Source organism: Spinacia oleracea, chromosome 3 (assembly GCF_020520425.1).
Source record: "Spinacia oleracea cultivar Varoflay chromosome 3, BTI_SOV_V1, whole genome shotgun sequence".
NCBI lineage: Eukaryota > Viridiplantae > Streptophyta > Magnoliopsida > Caryophyllales > Amaranthaceae > Spinacia > Spinacia oleracea.
In genome coordinates this window covers 146,174,923-146,193,392 of record NC_079489.1, presented here as the reverse complement: position 1 = coordinate 146,193,392, position 18,470 = coordinate 146,174,923, and the positions used below count along the sequence as shown (strand labels likewise).

Sequence of the window (18,470 nt, the reverse complement as noted above, 5' to 3'; positions counted from 1 at the left end):
ATAAATTATAAGTAAATTATTGAACTTTATATAATTTATAAGTGCGTTTGAATAAATTATTGATCTTTATATCATTAATAAATTATTTAACTTTATATCATTAATAAGTATTGATTTTTATATAATTAATAAAATCAATTATTTGATTGTTTATTTAGAAAACTTCGAGCGGTAGTTAGACTATATAGTAGGTTTAGTAACATGATTAGTGTGAGATGTGTAGAGATTGGTTAGTAACATGTTTTTTGTGAGATGTGTAGAATTTGGTATCATGAAAAGAAGAGAGCGTAGTTGGATGTATGATAGACTCGACGGGCGCAATCTTAAGCCCGACTTTCTCAAGGGGGTTGGAGAGTTCATTGAGTTTTGCAAAGAGCATCCAACATGCAATGATGGTGACAAAATAAGATGCCCATGCCCCTTGTGTGATAACAGACGTTTTCATGATACTGAAACAGTTAGAGTACATTTTTACAAGAAGGGGTTTGTTCGTAATTACTATCAATGGATATGTCAAGGGGAAAGATTAGTAGAGTCCTCGCGTGTTCAGCCAAATCAATATCGGGATATGGTTATTGATGCTCTTGGAAATAATCAAGAGCATTTGTTGAATGAAGAGGGTAATTCAGTTGAAGAAGAATCAAATGATGAAGCTAAGAAGTTTATAGACCTTCTAAAGGCAGCTGGAGATCCATTATATGAAGGGAGCAAACTCTCTGTGTTGGAGATGGCATCAAGAATTGCAAGTTTGAAATGTGAATTCAACTTATAACACAGGTGTGTAGATGGGTTTGTATCTTTGATGAATTATGCGATTCCAAATAACAACCAAATGGGTAAAACTTTCAATAGCACAAAGAAGGTTCTTGAGGGCTTGGAACTTCCTCATGAGAGGATCCACACATGCCCTAAAGGTTGTTTTCTCTTCTGGAAAGGCGATGCACAGTTAGATAAATGTAGAGTATGCGGAAGTGATCGGTATAAGAAGACTGCAAAGGGTAAGCTAATTCCAGCAAAAGTTCTAATCTATTTTCCAATCACACCGAGGTTGCAAAGGTTATATGCTACCAATAACATTTCGGAGGATATGACTTGGCATGCCAAGAATCCCCGAGTTCAAAACATCTTCGCACATCCTAGTGATAGTCAAGCGTGGAAGCACTTGGATACAACCTTTCCTAATTTCGCATCAGATCCACGAAATGTCAGGCTTGGTTTGTGCACGGATGGATTTGCCCCCCATGGTAAATTTGGATCCCAATATTCATGTTGGCCAGTTATTCTTACACCATACAACTTGCCTCCATCGATGTGTATGAAAAGACCATTCATGTTCCTTTCTTTGCTCGTTCCCGGTCCCAAAAATCCTAAAGGAAACTTGGATGTGTACATGCAACCACTCATTGAAGAGTTGAAACAGTTATGGGAGGTTGGGGCTATGACTTATGACATCTCAAGCAAGCAAAATTTCAACCTCCGCGCAGCTCTTTTGTGGACTATTAGTGATTTTCCTGCATATGGCATGCTATCTGGATGGTCCACTGCCGGAAAGAAGGCTTGCCCTTATTGTATGGATAAAAGCAAGGCATTTTGGCTTGAACATGGAGGTAAAGTTTCATGGTTTGATTGCCATCGACAATTCCTTCCACATGATCACCCTTTTCGAAAGAATAAAACAGCTTTCTGCAAAAACAAAGTTGAAAATGGCATGGGTCCGCATATAATGTGTGGAGAAGAATTGTGGAAATGTGTGAAGGACTTGCCTAAAGCAACTGATGGTCCTGAAGCTCTTAAGAAGTTGAAGAGTGCCAAAAAGGGTTGGTTCAAACAAAGTATTCTATGGGAACTCCCATATTGGAAGGATTTGCTTCTTCGTCACAACTTGGATGTCATGCACATTGAAAAGAACTTTTTTGACCAACTCATAAACACTGTGATGGATGTGAAAGGCAGCACCTCGGACACCACTAGTGCAAGGAAAGATATGGCTAAGTATTGTAAACATCGGCAGTTAGAGCTTGGAAATGGAAATCAAACCATGCCCAAAGCACCCTTTGCACTTGACAAGGCTCAAAAGAAGGTGTTATGTGAATGGGTTCGAGACTTGAAATTCCCGGATGCTTATGCTTCAAACTTGAGCAGGTGTGTTAATCTTCAATCATGCAAGTTGTATGGAATGAAGAGCCACGATTGTCATGTCTTCATGGAGAGGTTACTTCCGGTTGCTTTGAAGGAGTTGCTTCCCTTGCATGTTTGGAAGGCAATTACAGAGATTAGTCAATTCTTCCGAGACTTATGCGCCCCCACTATCAAAGCGAGTGACATAGATCGCTTGGATAAGAAAATAGCTGAGATCTTGTGCAAGCTAGAGAAGATTTTTCCACCTGCATTTTTCAACTCAATGGAACACTTGCCAGTTCATCTTCCACATGAGGCAAAGGTTGGTGGTCCCGTCCAGTACAGGTGGATGTACCCATTTGAAAGGTAATGAAAGTAATACAAATAAGCGTAAATAAATTATTACTTTAAATATCTTATATGTATACTAGTAACGATTAATCACACTTACATAATTTATAGGTTTCTTAACCATTTGAAGCGTAAGGTTGGAAATAAGGCACGTGTAGAAGGCTCCATATGCAATGCTTACCTAATGGAGGAGATTTCGAACTTTTGTTCCCACTATTTTCAACCTGAGGTTGACACCAAAGCAAGGGATCTAGGAAGAAACGTCCATTCGGTTGTGCTGAACCAACATGACGTTAATATCCCCGAGATGTTCAGGGTTGATTGTGGTCGTGCACCTACTAAGGGCCGTTTGCGCTTCTTGCAAGACATGGAGTATGATCGAGCACATCTTTATGTGCTTGCAAACAGTGGTATCTTAGGTGAATATGAAAGGTAATAAACTATAATTTAATTATTGTAAACTCTTCTAACGACGTATTTAACCTTTATTTCCTTAATTACCATAGGAAATTTGAGGAGCACATTCTCCAAACTCAACCTCACATTGTAATGGAGGATATTTGGAGTAAATGCGAAGCCCAGTTCCCTGGATGGTTTAAGTCACATGTGAGATTAATTGTATTTTGCTTTTATTCATATACAATATTAATTACTTACACTAGTCATTGAAAGAAAAAAAATTACTAACTAATTCTACGAATTAGGTTCTCCGGTCTTTGAGTCCTAATGATGTGACACGGGCGCTTGCGATGGGCCCCTCTAGACAAGTAAGGACATGGAGTCGGTTCTATGTGAATGGATATAATTTTCAAACTCATGACTACGGCAAACTCAAGTCAACTATGAATTATGGAGTGTGTGTACAAAGTCCTGATGAAGTTGACTACTTTGGCATTTTGGAGGAGGTGATTGAAGTTTCTTCTTGTGGTAAGCTTCAAGAGTACAAGACAATCTTGTTTAAGTGCAGCTGGATGGATTCCGTGAAGGGTATGAACATTCATGAACAATACAAACTTGTTGAGATCAATCATTCTAAGAGATACCCAAAGTATGACCCGTTTGTATTGTCTTACCAAGTTAGTCAAGTATACTTTGCACATTACCCCAGTTTGAAGAAGGATAAAGCCCAATGGTGGGCTGTGTTTAAAACTAAGGCAAGGTCTGTGATTGATGCTCCGGTTGACTTAGACTTTCTGCAAGAAGATGCAAATGAGGTTTCTTCAGCTCTTTGTGCTCCAGATGAGATCCCAGATTATGAAGATCAAGAAAATGATGATGATAATGACGATATTAATGATGGTGATGCTGATAGTATGAGTGATGAGGATGAGGATAAGGATGAGGATGAGGATGAGGATGATGATGATGAAGATGAGGATGAAGATGATGACGTTGGTGATGAAGATGAGGATGATGATGATGACGTTGATGATGATGATGATGATGGTGGATACGAAGATTAACTTGATCGTGCTGATTTTGATTCTATTTGGTTGTTTAATTTTAGGTTCAAGAAATATTATGTGTGTTGTCTTTTATGATTGAACTTTGAATTATGTAGTTGTTTATTGAACTTATCATTGAACTTTGAATTATGTAGTTGTTTGTTACTTGTTATTAGGTAATTATATATGTAGCGTTAGTTTATTAATGTTAATGCTTGGTTTGTGTTCTACTAAATAAACAGATGTCCAATCGAGGAATTATGTAGTCGTTTGGTAAACTTATGATTGAAATTTGAATTATTTAAACTTGGTTTGTGTCCTACTAAATAAACAGATGTCCAATCGAGGAAAAAATTCAGCCATCCGCAGTCGTTTAGGTGCACGTGGAGGTGGTCGTGAAGGTGGTCGTGGAGGTGGCCATGGAGGTGGCCATGGAGCTGGCCATGGAGGTGGCCATGGAGCTGGCCATGGAGGTAATACACAGGTTACCCAACCCTCACTTGATACCTACTTTGATGATGACGAAACTCAAGGTCAATACTCTGAAGAGGTGGTACCTGATTCACAAGCAAATGAAGAAGCTGGGGATTCTGGAGTGATTTGGATGGCACCGGGTGAACTTTGGTAAGACTTAGAGTTACATTTTAATTATTTTATCTCATGTATGAATTTTGTAAACTAACGTTACTTGTGTTTTTTCCTATTCCACTATGTAAGGTTTGATCACAGTTCCATTTCGCGGGATATTACTAACGTCATCTAGAAATATTTCAAGAGTCCTTGGACGTGTTATACCAAAGTTGACAAGGATACAAAAGAGCATTGGTTCACTCTGTTCAAGGTATATTCGATTTTATATCATGTAATGTATCACTTTTTATTCATCAACTTGCTATAATTGTAACATAACAAAATATCCCTTCTTTTCTTTTCTTTTGTGTAGAGGACCTATAAATGGTTGCCTGAGTTTGATCACCTTGCTGTGCATGATTACCATGCAAATGCATATAAACGAGTTAAGTACATCCACTACCAAATAACAAGAAAGAGTAATGGAAATAAGCCAGATTGGATGCCTGAGGAAGTGCATGCAGAAATGATGAAGTACGTGGATGATGATGAATTCAAGAAAAGATCTGAGCAGGCTAAGAAAAATAGAAGAGGCGGTTCATTAACCAACAAAGTTGAACCATCACATTTCCAAGGTTCCATTTCCACAACTGAGGCTGCAAAGAAAATGGTAAGTTTAATAATGTAACTTAATTTCATTTAACGTTGTTAGTAATTTGATTATTTACACAAATTACTTGTATGATTAGGCAAAGGAAAGTGGAGCTGTGATGCCTACAGCCGGTGACTTATATTTGAGGACACAGACCAAGGAAGTACTGGGTAAAGGGAAAGTCCCTTGTAGTAGCAAAGCAAAGCAAATCAAGGTAACTTACTATTATTCTTATTTCTAAAATATGACTAAATACATTTGAATGTGACTTAGCAAATTAAAACAAAGCTTATAAAACATGTTGAAAAATGGGACCGAATAAGCGTTAGATGTGAGTAAATACATTTGAATGTGACTTAGCAAGTGAAAACAAAGCTTATGAAACATGTTTTAAGTTTAAAATCAGCCCCTAGGTGATTTAGTTGAAAAATGGGACCGAAAATGCCTTATTTAGCCTATATATGACCTATATCGACCAAATATGTCCTAAATGCGCTTAAATTGCTTAGAATCGGTTTTAGAAACCTTGAATATGACACATAAAACATGTAAATGGTTTGAAATGACAAGTTTGGTTCCTTAGCTCAAAGTTGGGCGAGAAAATGACATTTTAGGCAATATATGACCTATAACGACCAAATAGGCCTTAGATGTGAGTAAATACCTTTGAATGTGACTTAGCAAGTGAAAACAAAGCTTATGAAACATGTTTTAAGTTTAAAATCAGCCCCTAGGTGATTTAGTTGAAAAATGGGACCGAAAACGCCTTATTTAGCCTATATATGACCTATATCGACCAAATATGTCCTAAATGTGCTTAAATTGCTTAGAATCGGTTTTAGAAACCTTGAATATGCCACATAAAACATGTAAATGGTTTGAAATGACAAGTTTGGTTCCTTAGCTCAAAGTTGGGCGAGAAAATGACATTTTAGGCAAAATATGACCTATAACGACCAAATAGGCCTTAGATGTGAGTAAATACCTTTGAATGTGACTTAGCAAGTTCAAACTAACCTTATGAAACATGTTTTAAGTTTAAAATCAGCCCCTAGGTGATTTAGTTGAAAAATGGGACCGAAAACGCCTTATTTAGCCTATATATGACCTATATCGACCAAATATGACCTAAATGTGCTTAAATTGCTTAGAATCGGTTTTAGAAATCTTGAATATGACACATAAAACATGTAAATGGTTTGAAATGATAAGTTTGGTTCCTTAGCTCAAAGTTGGGCGAGAAAATGACATTTTAGGCAATATATGACCTATAACGACCAAATAGGCCTTAGATGTGAGTAAATACCTTTGACTGTGACTTAGCAAGTGAAAACAAAGCTTATGAAACATGTTTTAAGTTTAAAATCAGCCCCTAGGTGATTTAGTTGAAAAATGGGACCGAAAACGCCTTATTTAGCATATATATGACCTATATCGACCAAATATGTCCTAAATGTCCTTAAATTGCTTAGAATCGGTTTTAGAAACCTTGAATACGACACATAAAACATGTAAATGGTTTGAAATGACAAGTTTGGTTCCTTAGCTCAAAGTTGGGCGAGAAAATGACATTTTAGGCAATATATGACCTATAACGACCAAATAGGCCTTAGATGTGAGTAAATACCTTTGAATGTGACTTAGCAAGTGAAAACAAAGCTTATGAAACATGTTTTAAGTTTAAAATCAGCCCCAAGGTGATTTAGTTGAAAAATGGGACCGAAAATGCCTTATTTAGCCTATATATGACCTATATCGACCAAATATGTCCTAAATGCGCTTAAATTGCTTAGAATCGGTTTTAGAAACCTTGAATATGACACATAAAACATGTAAATGGTTTGAAATGACAAGTTTGGTTCCTTAGCTCAAAGTTGGGCGAGAAAATGACATTTTAGGCAATATATGACCTATAACGACCAAATATGCCTTAGATGTGAGTAAATACCTTTGAATGTGACTTAGCAAGTGAAAACAAAGCTTATGAAACATGTTTTAAGTTTAAAATCAGCCCCTAGGTGATTTAGTTGAAAAATGGTACCGAAAACGCCTTATTTAGCCTATATATGACCTATATCGACCAAATATGTCCTAAATGTGCTTAAATTGCTTAGAATCGGTTTTAGAAACCTTGAATATGCCACATAAAACATGTAAATGGTTTGAAATGACAAGTTTGGTTCCTTAGCTCAAAGTTGGGCGAGAAAATGACATTTTAGGCAAAATATGACCTATAACGACCAAATAGGCCTTAGATGTGAGTAAATACCTTTGAATGTGACTTAGCAAGTTCAAACTAACCTTATGAAACATGTTTTAAGTTTAAAATCAGCCCCTAGGTGATTTAGTTGAAAAATGGGACCGAAAACGCCTTATTTAGCCTATATATGACCTATATCGACCAAATATGACCTAAATGTGCTTAAATTGCTTAGAATCGGTTTTAGAAATCTTGAATATGACACATAAAACATGTAAATGGTTTGAAATGATAAGTTTGGTTCCTTAGCTCAAAGTTGGGCGAGAAAATGACATTTTAGGCAATATATGACCTATAACGACCAAATAGGCCTTAGATGTGAGTAAATACCTTTGACTGTGACTTAGCAAGTGAAAACAAAGCTTATGAAACATGTTTTAAGTTTAAAATCAGCCCCTAGGTGATTTAGTTGAAAAATGGGACCGAAAACGCCTTATTTAGCATATATATGACCTATATCGACCAAATATGTCCTAAATGTCCTTAAATTGCTTAGAATCGGTTTTAGAAACCTTGAATACGACACATAAAACATGTAAATGGTTTGAAATGACAAGTTTGGTTCCTTAGCTCAAAGTTGGGCGAGAAAATGACATTTTAGGCAATATATGACCTATAACGACCAAATAGGCCTTAGATGTGAGTAAATACCTTTGAATGTGACTTAGCAAGTGAAAACAAAGCTTATGAAACATGTTTTAAGTTTAAAATCAGCCCCAAGGTGATTTAGTTGAAAAATGGGACCAAAAACGCCTTATTTAGCCTATATATGACCTATATCGACCAAATATGACCTAAATGTGCTTAAATTGCTTAGAATCGGTTTTAGAAACCTTGAATATGACACATAAAACATGTAAATGGTTTGAAATGACAAGTTTGGTTCCTTAGCTCATAGTTGGGCGAGAAAATGACATTTTAGGCAATATATGACCTATAACGACCAAATAGGCCTTAGATGTGAGTAAATACCTTTGAATGTGACTTAGCAAGTGAAAACAAAGCTTATGAAATATGTTTTAAGTTTAAAATCAGCCCCTAGGTGATTTAGTTGAAAAATGGGACCGAAAACGCCTTATTTAGCCTATATATGACCTATATCGACCAAATATGTCCGAAATGTGCTTAAATTGCTTAGAATCGGTTTTAGAAACCTTGAATATGCCACATAAAACATGTAAATGGTTTGAAATGACAAGTTTGGTTCCTTAGCTCAAAGTTGGGCGAGAAAATGACATTTTAGGCAAAATATGACCTATAACGACCAAATAGGCCTTAGATGTGAGTAAATACCTTTGAATGTGACTTAGCAAGTTCAAACAAAGCTTATGAAACATGTTTTAAGTTTAAAATCAGCCCCTAGGTGATTTAGTTGAAAAATGGGACCGAAAACGCCTTATTTAGCCTATATATAACCTATATCGACCAAATATGACCTAAATGTGCTTACATTGCTTAGAATCGGTTTTAGAAACCTTGAATATGCCACATAAAACATGTAAATGGTTTCAAATGACAAGTTTGGTTCCTTAGCTCAAACTTGGGCGGGAAAATGACATTTTAGGCAAAATATGACCTATAACGACCAAATAGGCCTTAGATGTGAGTAAATACATTTGAATGTGACTTAGCAAGTGAAAACAAAGCTTATGAAACATGTTTTAAGTTTAAAATTAGCCCCTAGGTGATTTAGTTGAAAAATGGGACCGAAAACGCCTTATTTAGCATATATATGACCTATATCGACCAAATATGTCCTAAATGTCCTTAAATTGCTTAGAATCGGTTTTAGAAACCTTGAATACGACACATAAAACATGTAAATGGTTTGAAATGACAAGTTTGGTTCCTTAGCTCAAAGTTGGGCGAGAAAATGACATTTTAGGCAATATATGACCTATAACGACCAAATAGGCCTTAGATGTGAGTAAATACCTTTGAATGTGACTTAGCAAGTGAAAACAAAGCTTATGAAACATGTTTTAAGTTTAAAATCAGCCCCAAGGTGATTTAGTTGAAAAATGGGACCAAAAACGCCTTATTTAGCCTATATATGACCTATATCGACCAAATATGACCTAAATGTGCTTAAATTGCTTAGAATCGGTTTTAGAAACCTTGAATATGACACATAAAACATGTAAATGGTTTGAAATGACAAGTTTGGTTCCTTAGCTCATAGTTGGGCGAGAAAATGACATTTTAGGCAATATATGACCTATAACGGCCAAATAGGCCTTAGATGTGAGTAAATACCTTTGAATGTGACTTAGCAAGTGAAAACAAAGCTTATGAAATATGTTTTAAGTTTAAAATCAGCCCCTAGGTGATTTAGTTGAAAAATGGGACCGAAAACGCCTTATTTAGCCTATATATGACCTATATCGACCAAATATGTCCTAAACGTGCTTAAATTGCTTAGAATCGGTTTTAGAAACCTTGAATATGCCACATAAAACATGTAAATGGTTTGAAATGACAAGTTTTGTTCCTTAGCTCAAAGTTGGGCGAGAAAATGACATTTTAGGCAAAATATGACCTATAACGACCAAATAGGCCTTAGATGTGAGTAAATACCTTTGAATTTGACTTAGCAAGTTCAAACAAAGCTTATGAAACATGTTTTAAGTTTAAAATCAGCCCCTAGGTGATTTAGTTGAAAAATGGGACCGAAAACGCCTTATTTAGCCTATATATAACCTATATCGACCAAATATGACCTAAATGTGCTTAAATTGCTTAGAATCGGTTTTAGAAACCTTGAATATGCCACATAAAACATGTAAATGGTTTCAAATGACAAGTTTGGTTCCTTAGCTCAAACTTGGGCGGGAAAATGACATTTTAGGCAAAATATGACCTATAACGACCAAATAGGCCTTAGATGTGAGTAAATACATTTGAATGTGACTTAGCAAGTGAAAACAAAGCTTATGAAACATGTTTTAAGTTTAAAATTAGCCCCTAGGTGATTTAGTTGAAAAATGGGACCGAAAATGCCTTATTTAGCCTATATATGACCTATATCGACCAAATATGACTTAAATGTCCTTAAATTGCTTAGAATCGGTTTTAGAAACCTTGAATATGCCACATAACACATGTAAATGGTTTGAAATGACAAGTTTGGTTCCTTAGTTCAAAGTTGGGCGAGAAAATGACATTTTAGGCAAAATATGACCTATAACGACCAAATAGGCCTTAGATGTGAGTAAATACCTTTGAATGTGACTTAGCAAGTTCAAACTAACCTTATGAAACATGTTTTAAGTTTAAAATCAGCCCCTAGGTGATTTAGTTGAAAAATGGGACCGAAAACGCCTTATTTAGCCTATACATGACCTATATCGACCAAATATGACCTAAATGTGCTTAAATTGCTTAGAATCGGTTTTAGAAACCTTGAATATGCCACATAAAACATGTAAATGGTTTGAAATGACAAGTTTGGTTCCTTAGCTCAAAGTTGGGCGAGAAAATGACATTTTAGGAAAAATATGACCTATAACGACCAAATAGGCCTTAGATGTGAGTAAATACCTTTGAATGTGACTTAGCAAGTGAAAACAAAGCTTATGAAATATGTTTTAAGTTTAAAATCAGCCCCTAGGTGATTTAGTTGAAAAATGGGACCGAAAACGCCTTATTTAGCCTATATATGACCTATATCGACCAAATATGTCATTTTCTAAAACCGATTCTAAGCAATTTAAGCACATTTAGGACATATTTGGTCGATATAGGTCATATATAGGCTAAATAAGGCGTTTTCGGTCCCATTTTTCAACTAAATTACCTAGGGGCTGATTTTAAACTTAAAACATATTTCATAAGCTTTGTTTTCACTTGCTAAGTCACATTCAAAGGTATTTACTCACATCTAAGGCCTATTTGGTCGTTATAGGTCATATTTTGCTTAAAATGTCATTTTCTCGCCCAACTTTGAGCTAAGGAACCAAACTTGTCATTTCAAACCATTTACATGTTTTATGTGGCATATTCAAGATTTCTAAAACCGATTCTAAGCAATTTAAGCACATTTAGGTCATATTTGGTCGATATAGGTCATGTATAGGCTAAATAAGGCGTTTTCGGTCCCATTTTTCAACTAAATCACCTAGGGGCTGATTTTAAACTTAAAACATGTTTCATAAGGTTAGTTTGAACTTGCTAAGTCACATTCAAAGGTATTTACTCACATCTAAGGCCTATTTGGTCGTTATAGGTCATATTTTGCCTAAAATGTCATTTTCTCGCCCAACTTTGAACTAAGGAACCAAACTTGTCATTTCAAACCATTTACATGTTTAATGTGGCATATTCAAGGTTTCTAAAACCGATTCTAAGCAATTTAAGGACATTTAAGTCATATTTGGTCGATATAGGTCATATATAGGCTAAATAAGACATTTTCGGTCCCATTTTTCAACTAAATCACCTAGGGGCTAATTTTAAACTTAAAACATGTTTCATAAGCTTTGTTTTCACTTGCTAAGTCACATTCAAAGGTATTTACTCACATCTAAGGCCTATTTGGTCGTTATAGGTCATATTTTGCCTAAAATGTCATTTTCTCGCCCAAGTTTGAGCTAAGGAACCAAACTTGTCATTTGAAACCATTTACATGTTTTATGTAAGGCCTGATTCTGACAAGATACGTAGGCAATCCTTACCAAGGATTCGGTCCAATAAAAAAAACAAATATTCTTTGTGCAAAAGCGTTAGACATATAAAATACATAAAAAAGAGGAGAAACAAAAATAAATGAAAATGAAAAATAAAAATACGTCTTTATTGAGAAATAATAAGAAGGAAAACAAAGTGCTAGGAAGAAAAACAAACACAACTGAAATAAATAAAGGGCACCTACACCCTAGCAAGAACTACACTACTCTAGTTCTTCCGGATCATCAAATAAAGTCTTGTAGAGGGCAATGTTCGCAGGATCCACCCCCACAGTCTTCTGCGTTGCCCCAATATCAATCTCCATAAGAACCGGCTCCTGGACACTGACTTCCAAAGATGCCAAGGCTTCAGAAACATTCTCAGTTATAGCCCGCTCAGCCTCAAGGGCACAGACAATGGTGGGAGAAAGATTATTATCAACCAGACTAGCCGCTGTTTCTACAGGCGGCTGAGCCTTCCTAACCCATACATTGTTCCGGCGACGATCTCAACGAGAGCCTGCATTTCTTTTAACAACAGCAGGCCCCTTCATGTTAGGCATCTTTTTAGGCCTGAAACTGGAACGGGGAGGAACTTCCTTTCGCTTTCGATCAGGACGAGCTTTCACAGTCTTAATACCATAGGTACGAGGTTTGGCAGAATCAGGACCCTCATACTTAACACGAATACGAGGTATCAAAAGCTCAGCCGGCTCCCCATTACGAGCCTCGGTCCTCACATCTTTATCATTGGAGCTCATCCACAACTTGTAGTTTTCAGAAAGACCCACAAAGCCATTTGTAGCTACGGCCCAACGCGGGAGACCATCATAATACTTAGCCCACGCTAGGACCCGTGTTTGTTAAAAGGCCGCTACCTTAGGTGGTACCGTATCAGAAAAGGGGATAGTCTGCCTTGAACCATATTGACGCATGAATCGGTAAGGAAAAATATAAATGGGACGAGATAGCCCCAACAAAGAAACATAAACCGATACATCAGAACCCCCGGTCATAGTAGTCAAACCCCACCATGGTACCACCCACTTAATAGGACAAATGCCATAAGTAAAAAAGGAGGTCCATTCGGCCTCGTCCTGACCTTGGTACAAGTATTTTCGGTTACCCAAGGCTATAGGGCGATAATGTTTAGGATCGGCAGGAGCTTCCAAAAGTCTAAGCCGTTCCGCAAGCCAAATCTGCGAAAACAGGTACAATCGAATCAAAAGAATGAAAAAAAACGGTCCCTGGGGCGCAGTTTCAACGCCCAGGACCAGGCGCCGAAAACTCCAGCGCCCAGCCCTGGGCGCTGAAACTCAGCCCCAGGCAAAAGAAATATATGCAAAAGTGGCGTATGCGTGCGCAAAGAAGAAAATTGATTACCTGCAGTAATAGGGGGCTTCCCTTAAAATGTTCAGATTTGGCATCCTTCTTCAGCTCATCCGCACTCAGCAAAGTCTCGGCAACAACCAACGGCATGATAGAATAGCAACTTTCCATCTGGCTAATCAAGGGGATCAACCTTATGTCACCGAACTCACCATTGTTATTCGACAGCAAATAATGATTCAACAAGCAAAATACAAGGGCTCGGATATTCAATTTCTGTTCGGTCATATTCCTACTAGGCCTAAAATGATGTTTTACAAGTTTTGCCAAGTTAACCTTGTCATCTACAACAATTTCAGCAAACATGTTATCATCTAGTCCTAGGAAAGCCCTTATGGTTGTTTTACCCTCTTCGATAGTGCCAGGAGTAACAGGAGTAACATTAGTAGGATAACCAAGGATTGCAGCAAATTCATCGGGTAAAGGACATATTTCATTGCCCCGAAAGGCAAAAACATGATGATCGGAGTCCCAAAAGCTTAGGGCAGAATGCAGAAAGTTATAATCAATATTAATTTGTTGTAAGCCTAAAAGTGCCTCTAAGTGGTATTCTTTTAACAAAGCCTTTTCTATGGGAGTAAGGGCCCGTAGCCAACGCCTAACAGTCCGTTGGAGTGAGAAAGTAGGGATCGACATGGCAAAAGCAATGAGTAATTAAAACACAGCAAAAAAAGAGAGAAAGAATTTGAGAGTGGTGGAAAATAGGGACGTATCTAGCCCCTATATATAGCTGGACGCACCCAGTGACATCCTGATCCCATTCGGAAACGTGTTAGGAAATCCGAAAGTCAAATATCACCAGGAAAAGACTTTCAGCGCCCACGGCTGGGCGCCGAAATGTTTAACGCCTGGCCTTGGGCGCTGAAAATGCAGCCCAAGGCCCAGATTTCACAAAACGCGGAACAGGAAAGGACTTAAGACCGTGTTGCTAAACACGAGGCCCTATTGCAAGTAGGATCAAGCCCAAAGCGTCTTTAGCTCCCAAATAAGAAAAAAAAATAAACATTAAAAACTTGGTCGAAACTTAGACTCGTCTCAGAAAATGCTTATGTACACTTTTCAAAAAACAAGTTAAATATCATGGTCATTCTTCGAAACACCAAAAATCTGTATCGTTAAGTCGTTGGTTTTCCAAATAAAAAATGATTGGCTGTCAAAGGATTAATCCGGGCCAAGCTAAAACTGGATGTCGCCTGAAAACTAAAGTCGCACTCCACGGCTTCGCTAAAGTAGCACACTACTATAAAAGGTCGCTCGCACATACGAGCATGACCCAAAACATGATTACAAGATGCGAAGAACGACTGACGAGCCCCAGTGCTTGGGGGCTCGCGAAAAAATAGACTCCAACAAGGAGCGCACGATCAAAATCACATTCCCGGACTGCGCCATACACCATATCATGTTTGGATATCTCAAAAAAAAGAACAACAACAGGTTCGACCTCATCGAAAGGTCGTCATTGACACTTGTGCACGGTCCTCTGATCGAAGACCAAGTCAAGCCGTAAAGACTAGCTCAAAATCACGAAAGCGGACGGTCGCAAGACAAAGGTCCGTCTGAACACGTTGTCACCCCACGTTCAGGTTACAACTAAATTCGAGCATCCCTCGAAAGAATTCGCTCTTGCAAGAATGAATAAAAAGAAATTCTCAAAAGAAATCACAAAGAACCAAAGAAATAGGAACTTGCCCATCTTCAGTTGGCAAGACCGCGACACGCGAATCCCAAATCAAAAAGACGAATTCAGGTTCGCTCACCTCCAGCGAGCGGGGCGTCCACCCTTAGCGGACAGGGCTCGCCCACCTTTAGCTGGCGGGGTCTGCGTCAGTAGCCACGCAGGTCCTCAGTTTTCCAAAAATGAAGTCTTCAAAAACAAAATGAAATAGGTTCGCCATCTTCAGCCGGCGGGGTCTACGGCGCAAACCACGTAGGTCCTTATTTTAAAAAAAAAACACAAAACAAATTTCAAAATAGATTCGTCCACTTCTATCGGACGGGGTGTCCACCCTTAGCGGACAGGTTCGCCGTCTTTAGCCGGCGGGGTCTACGTCACAAGCCGCGTAGGTCCTTATTTTCAAAATTCAAAAACAGATTCGTCCACTTCTATCGGACGGGGTGTCCACCCTTAGCGGACAGGCTCGCCATCTTTAGCCGGCGGGGTCTGCATCACTAACCGTGCAGGTCCTTAGTCGCTGCAGCGATAACTTTTTCTGGTTTTCCCTTTTCCAAAAATTAAAAGGATTGGTTTTCCGTTTTTTCCAAAAAAAGAGCGATGTGCTGGATTTTTCTTCGTTTACGTCCCATAAAAACAAGGGGGTTTTCGTTTAGCTAGCCCTGAAAATGAGAATCTTTAAAAACATTTTTACCTCGTGGTTGGGCTTGGCCAGGCCCAATTATACTTTATAGCTTTGATTTCGAAAACATCTGTAGCTACTCCCAATGACAAAGTGAGGGAGTTTCTACGCACCTCTAGATCCTTCCAATGACAAAGTGAGGAAGTTTCTATACTATCAGTTGACAAATCCCAATTACACGTGAGGGATATGTCGACAATTCAAGTGATGACCCTTAAGTCAAATGTTATCACTCGGGGGCTCGTGAGACCCTCGCAAAACAGATCACATACACCATGGCTTGTGTGACGCACTCCGTCTAATACTTTGACCATCGTCTTATTCCAAGACTTAGTCAAAGTGGGGGCTAACTGTAGACACCTACTTTTGTCCCTATTCCCGAAAGGGAAAGGTTCGATGATGAAAGCAAAAATCTCCACTTGACAACGCATCTCCTATAAAATAACGAATCTCAATTCCCCTTTTCATTTCACCCGAAACCTGCTATTTATGGAAACCTGCTAAAAATAGTAGCTGCCGTAAAAGGTAGCTTCTAAAAGTGGCAAATCATAAAAGATAGAAACCTGTCAGAATTAGGTGTTGCATTCCGACATAAATCCTAAATGAGATAGAAAACTGCGAGAATCCTATTCCTAATATGATTCGGAAATAAGAGTTACGTATTAATTAAAATCCTAACGAGCCTAGAGTTCGTAACGGGCCCAGACGCATTCCGTCATGAAATTGATACGCACTAAAAGACTCAATTAAGTCTCAAACACTACGAATTTCAGGAATCCGAATCTGACTAAGAAAACAGCCCAGACCCTATTTTCAACGCCTGGCTCTGGGCGCCGAAATCTTCGGCGCCCAGGCCTGGGCGCTGAAAATACCTGGGTACGTGTTTTTTCCTAATTCTTTGTGGATTAGAACTCTGCAATTCTATCTTTCCACGAACTCTTCCCTATAAATACAGCCCCAAATTCGACGTGAAACACACAACACACAATTATATTCTGAGTATTGACTCCAACCCTTAGCCTAAGCCCCACGCTGCGAAATTGTTCACGCGTTCTGTCGCAATTGATCCATAAATCGAACAGAACGTATCCTGTCCCATAATTGAGATTCGTTAAATAAAAAGGAGAAATAGCAAAGTCAAAGTGGTTAGTTTTCTGAGAACCGTGACGCACCTCTCAAGGGTGCGTCGTAATGTGCCCCTTCTCGATATGGTTTAATTTCTTTCCTCGCCCTTTTTATGAACTGTTAAACTAACTAAATCTGATTGTTCTATCACGCCTAACAAATATAATATTTTCGGGAAATTGGATTATCATGCTAGGTCCCTTAATGCTACTTAAATCAGATAATCGCGATCGATCTAGTATTATATGTTGCATATTGCTAAAATCAACTCAGATTAGTTTAATAGTTAACGCATGTCCCTTCAATTATTTATGCTGAGCTAGTAAGAATATCCTGCCTCTGGAGTTATCGACGAGCGAAGTACTCCTCTCGGTAGTTACAGTCCCCCGAACCCTCAATCTCTACCTTGCGGGTGTATGTTGAGAGATCCCCACACCAGGGATCACAAGGGAACCTACGGCCGTCGTGGTCAAACATAATTGCACTCCCTTTATGTCACGATAATCGGGTTTTGTTAGTTTTTCTCATTGTCGTTAAAAACTGAATGGTGACTCCTATATTACTAGTCAATTGGGTGTAAACTCACAGGAAATCCAATTACACTTGATTGAATAAAAAGAATCGTCACACCAACGAGGGACGAGGTCACGCATTAGCCTCGTGCTTTTTCGACCCCCTCACAATTAGACACTAAATCCTCAATGCCTGAGTGATTTGAGATTACTTGTTTGAGAACTGGTTGCTTTGACGTTGACCAACCGTCGCACCGTAAAAGGAGGCTATAAAGGCAACGCTCAGGTAATCACCTATCAAACGAAGTCTAATCTCAAGATCGCAAGATTGGGATTGTCCTCCCATAAGTCGGGATGAGATGCTTAAAAGTTGTACAAGGCCACTCGGAGAGATAAAAACTGTGAAATGCATGGCCGTGCTCGGATGAATCATAGGCTATGATTATCTATTTATTTGATCAGTTGAACTCTGAAACCGAGAAACACCTCTGGACATAATAAGGATGACAGCTCTTACCTTATGTTCAAGAGCAAGCATCGAGAGACAAAGGAATTAGGAAATGCACACTTGTCCCTAAGGACAAGTGGGAGACTGAAGGAAATTATGCCCTTGGTCCAAGTATGCATTCAATGTTAAGTCTAATAAATGCGGTTCAGTATTAATTAACAAGTTAATAATTCAGTGAGATCAAGTGAGCTGAATGCCTAGCTAGAGGCCCCTTCAGTTCAAGTGGAATTAATGATATTAATCCACAGCTTACTCTTGACTGAACCCGTAGGGTCACACAAATAGTACGTAAACGGATCAAGTATTTAATGGCATTAAATACTCTATCTATGGATATTCGGAATCGACGGATCTTGGTTTCAGTGGGAGCTGAGATCGTCACAAGCGAGAAATGAATACTCCGGAAACGATGATATTGCCGGAAACGGAAATATGGATCGTATCGGAAATATAAATATTATCCAAGTCGTAGATGTTGCCGGAAACGGAAACATGGTACGTATCGGAAAATATTATCGG

At 38.3% G+C, this 18,470-nt stretch overlaps 1 protein-coding gene across 1 annotated transcript; it reads left to right on the top strand.

Annotated features, from left to right (window-relative positions):
- Positions 1-832: 832 nt before the first annotated feature.
- LOC130470153 (uncharacterized) lies at positions 833-4,191 on the top strand. The gene is made up of 5 exons (XM_056839770.1): positions 833-2,484; positions 2,581-2,901; positions 2,976-3,075; positions 3,174-3,780; positions 4,157-4,191. Exons 1-5 carry the CDS (start codon positions 833-835, stop codon positions 4,189-4,191), a joined length of 2,715 nt encoding a protein of 904 aa, XP_056695748.1.
- The last annotated feature ends 14,279 nt before the right edge of the window (positions 4,192-18,470 follow it).

Excerpts from the sequence above, each read along its gene's own strand:
- LOC130470153 (XM_056839770.1), top strand. The coding sequence starts at position 833 with ATGGGTAAAACTTTCAATAGCACAAAGAAGGTTCTTGAGGGCTTGGAA. Across the intron at positions 2,902-2,975 it reads ATCTTAGGTGAATATGAAAG|GAAATTTGAGGAGCACATTC; the intron begins GTAATAAACTAT and ends TAATTACCATAG. Across the intron at positions 3,781-4,156 it reads TAATGATGGTGATGCTGATA|ATGTCCAATCGAGGAATTAT; the intron begins GTATGAGTGATG and ends CTAAATAAACAG.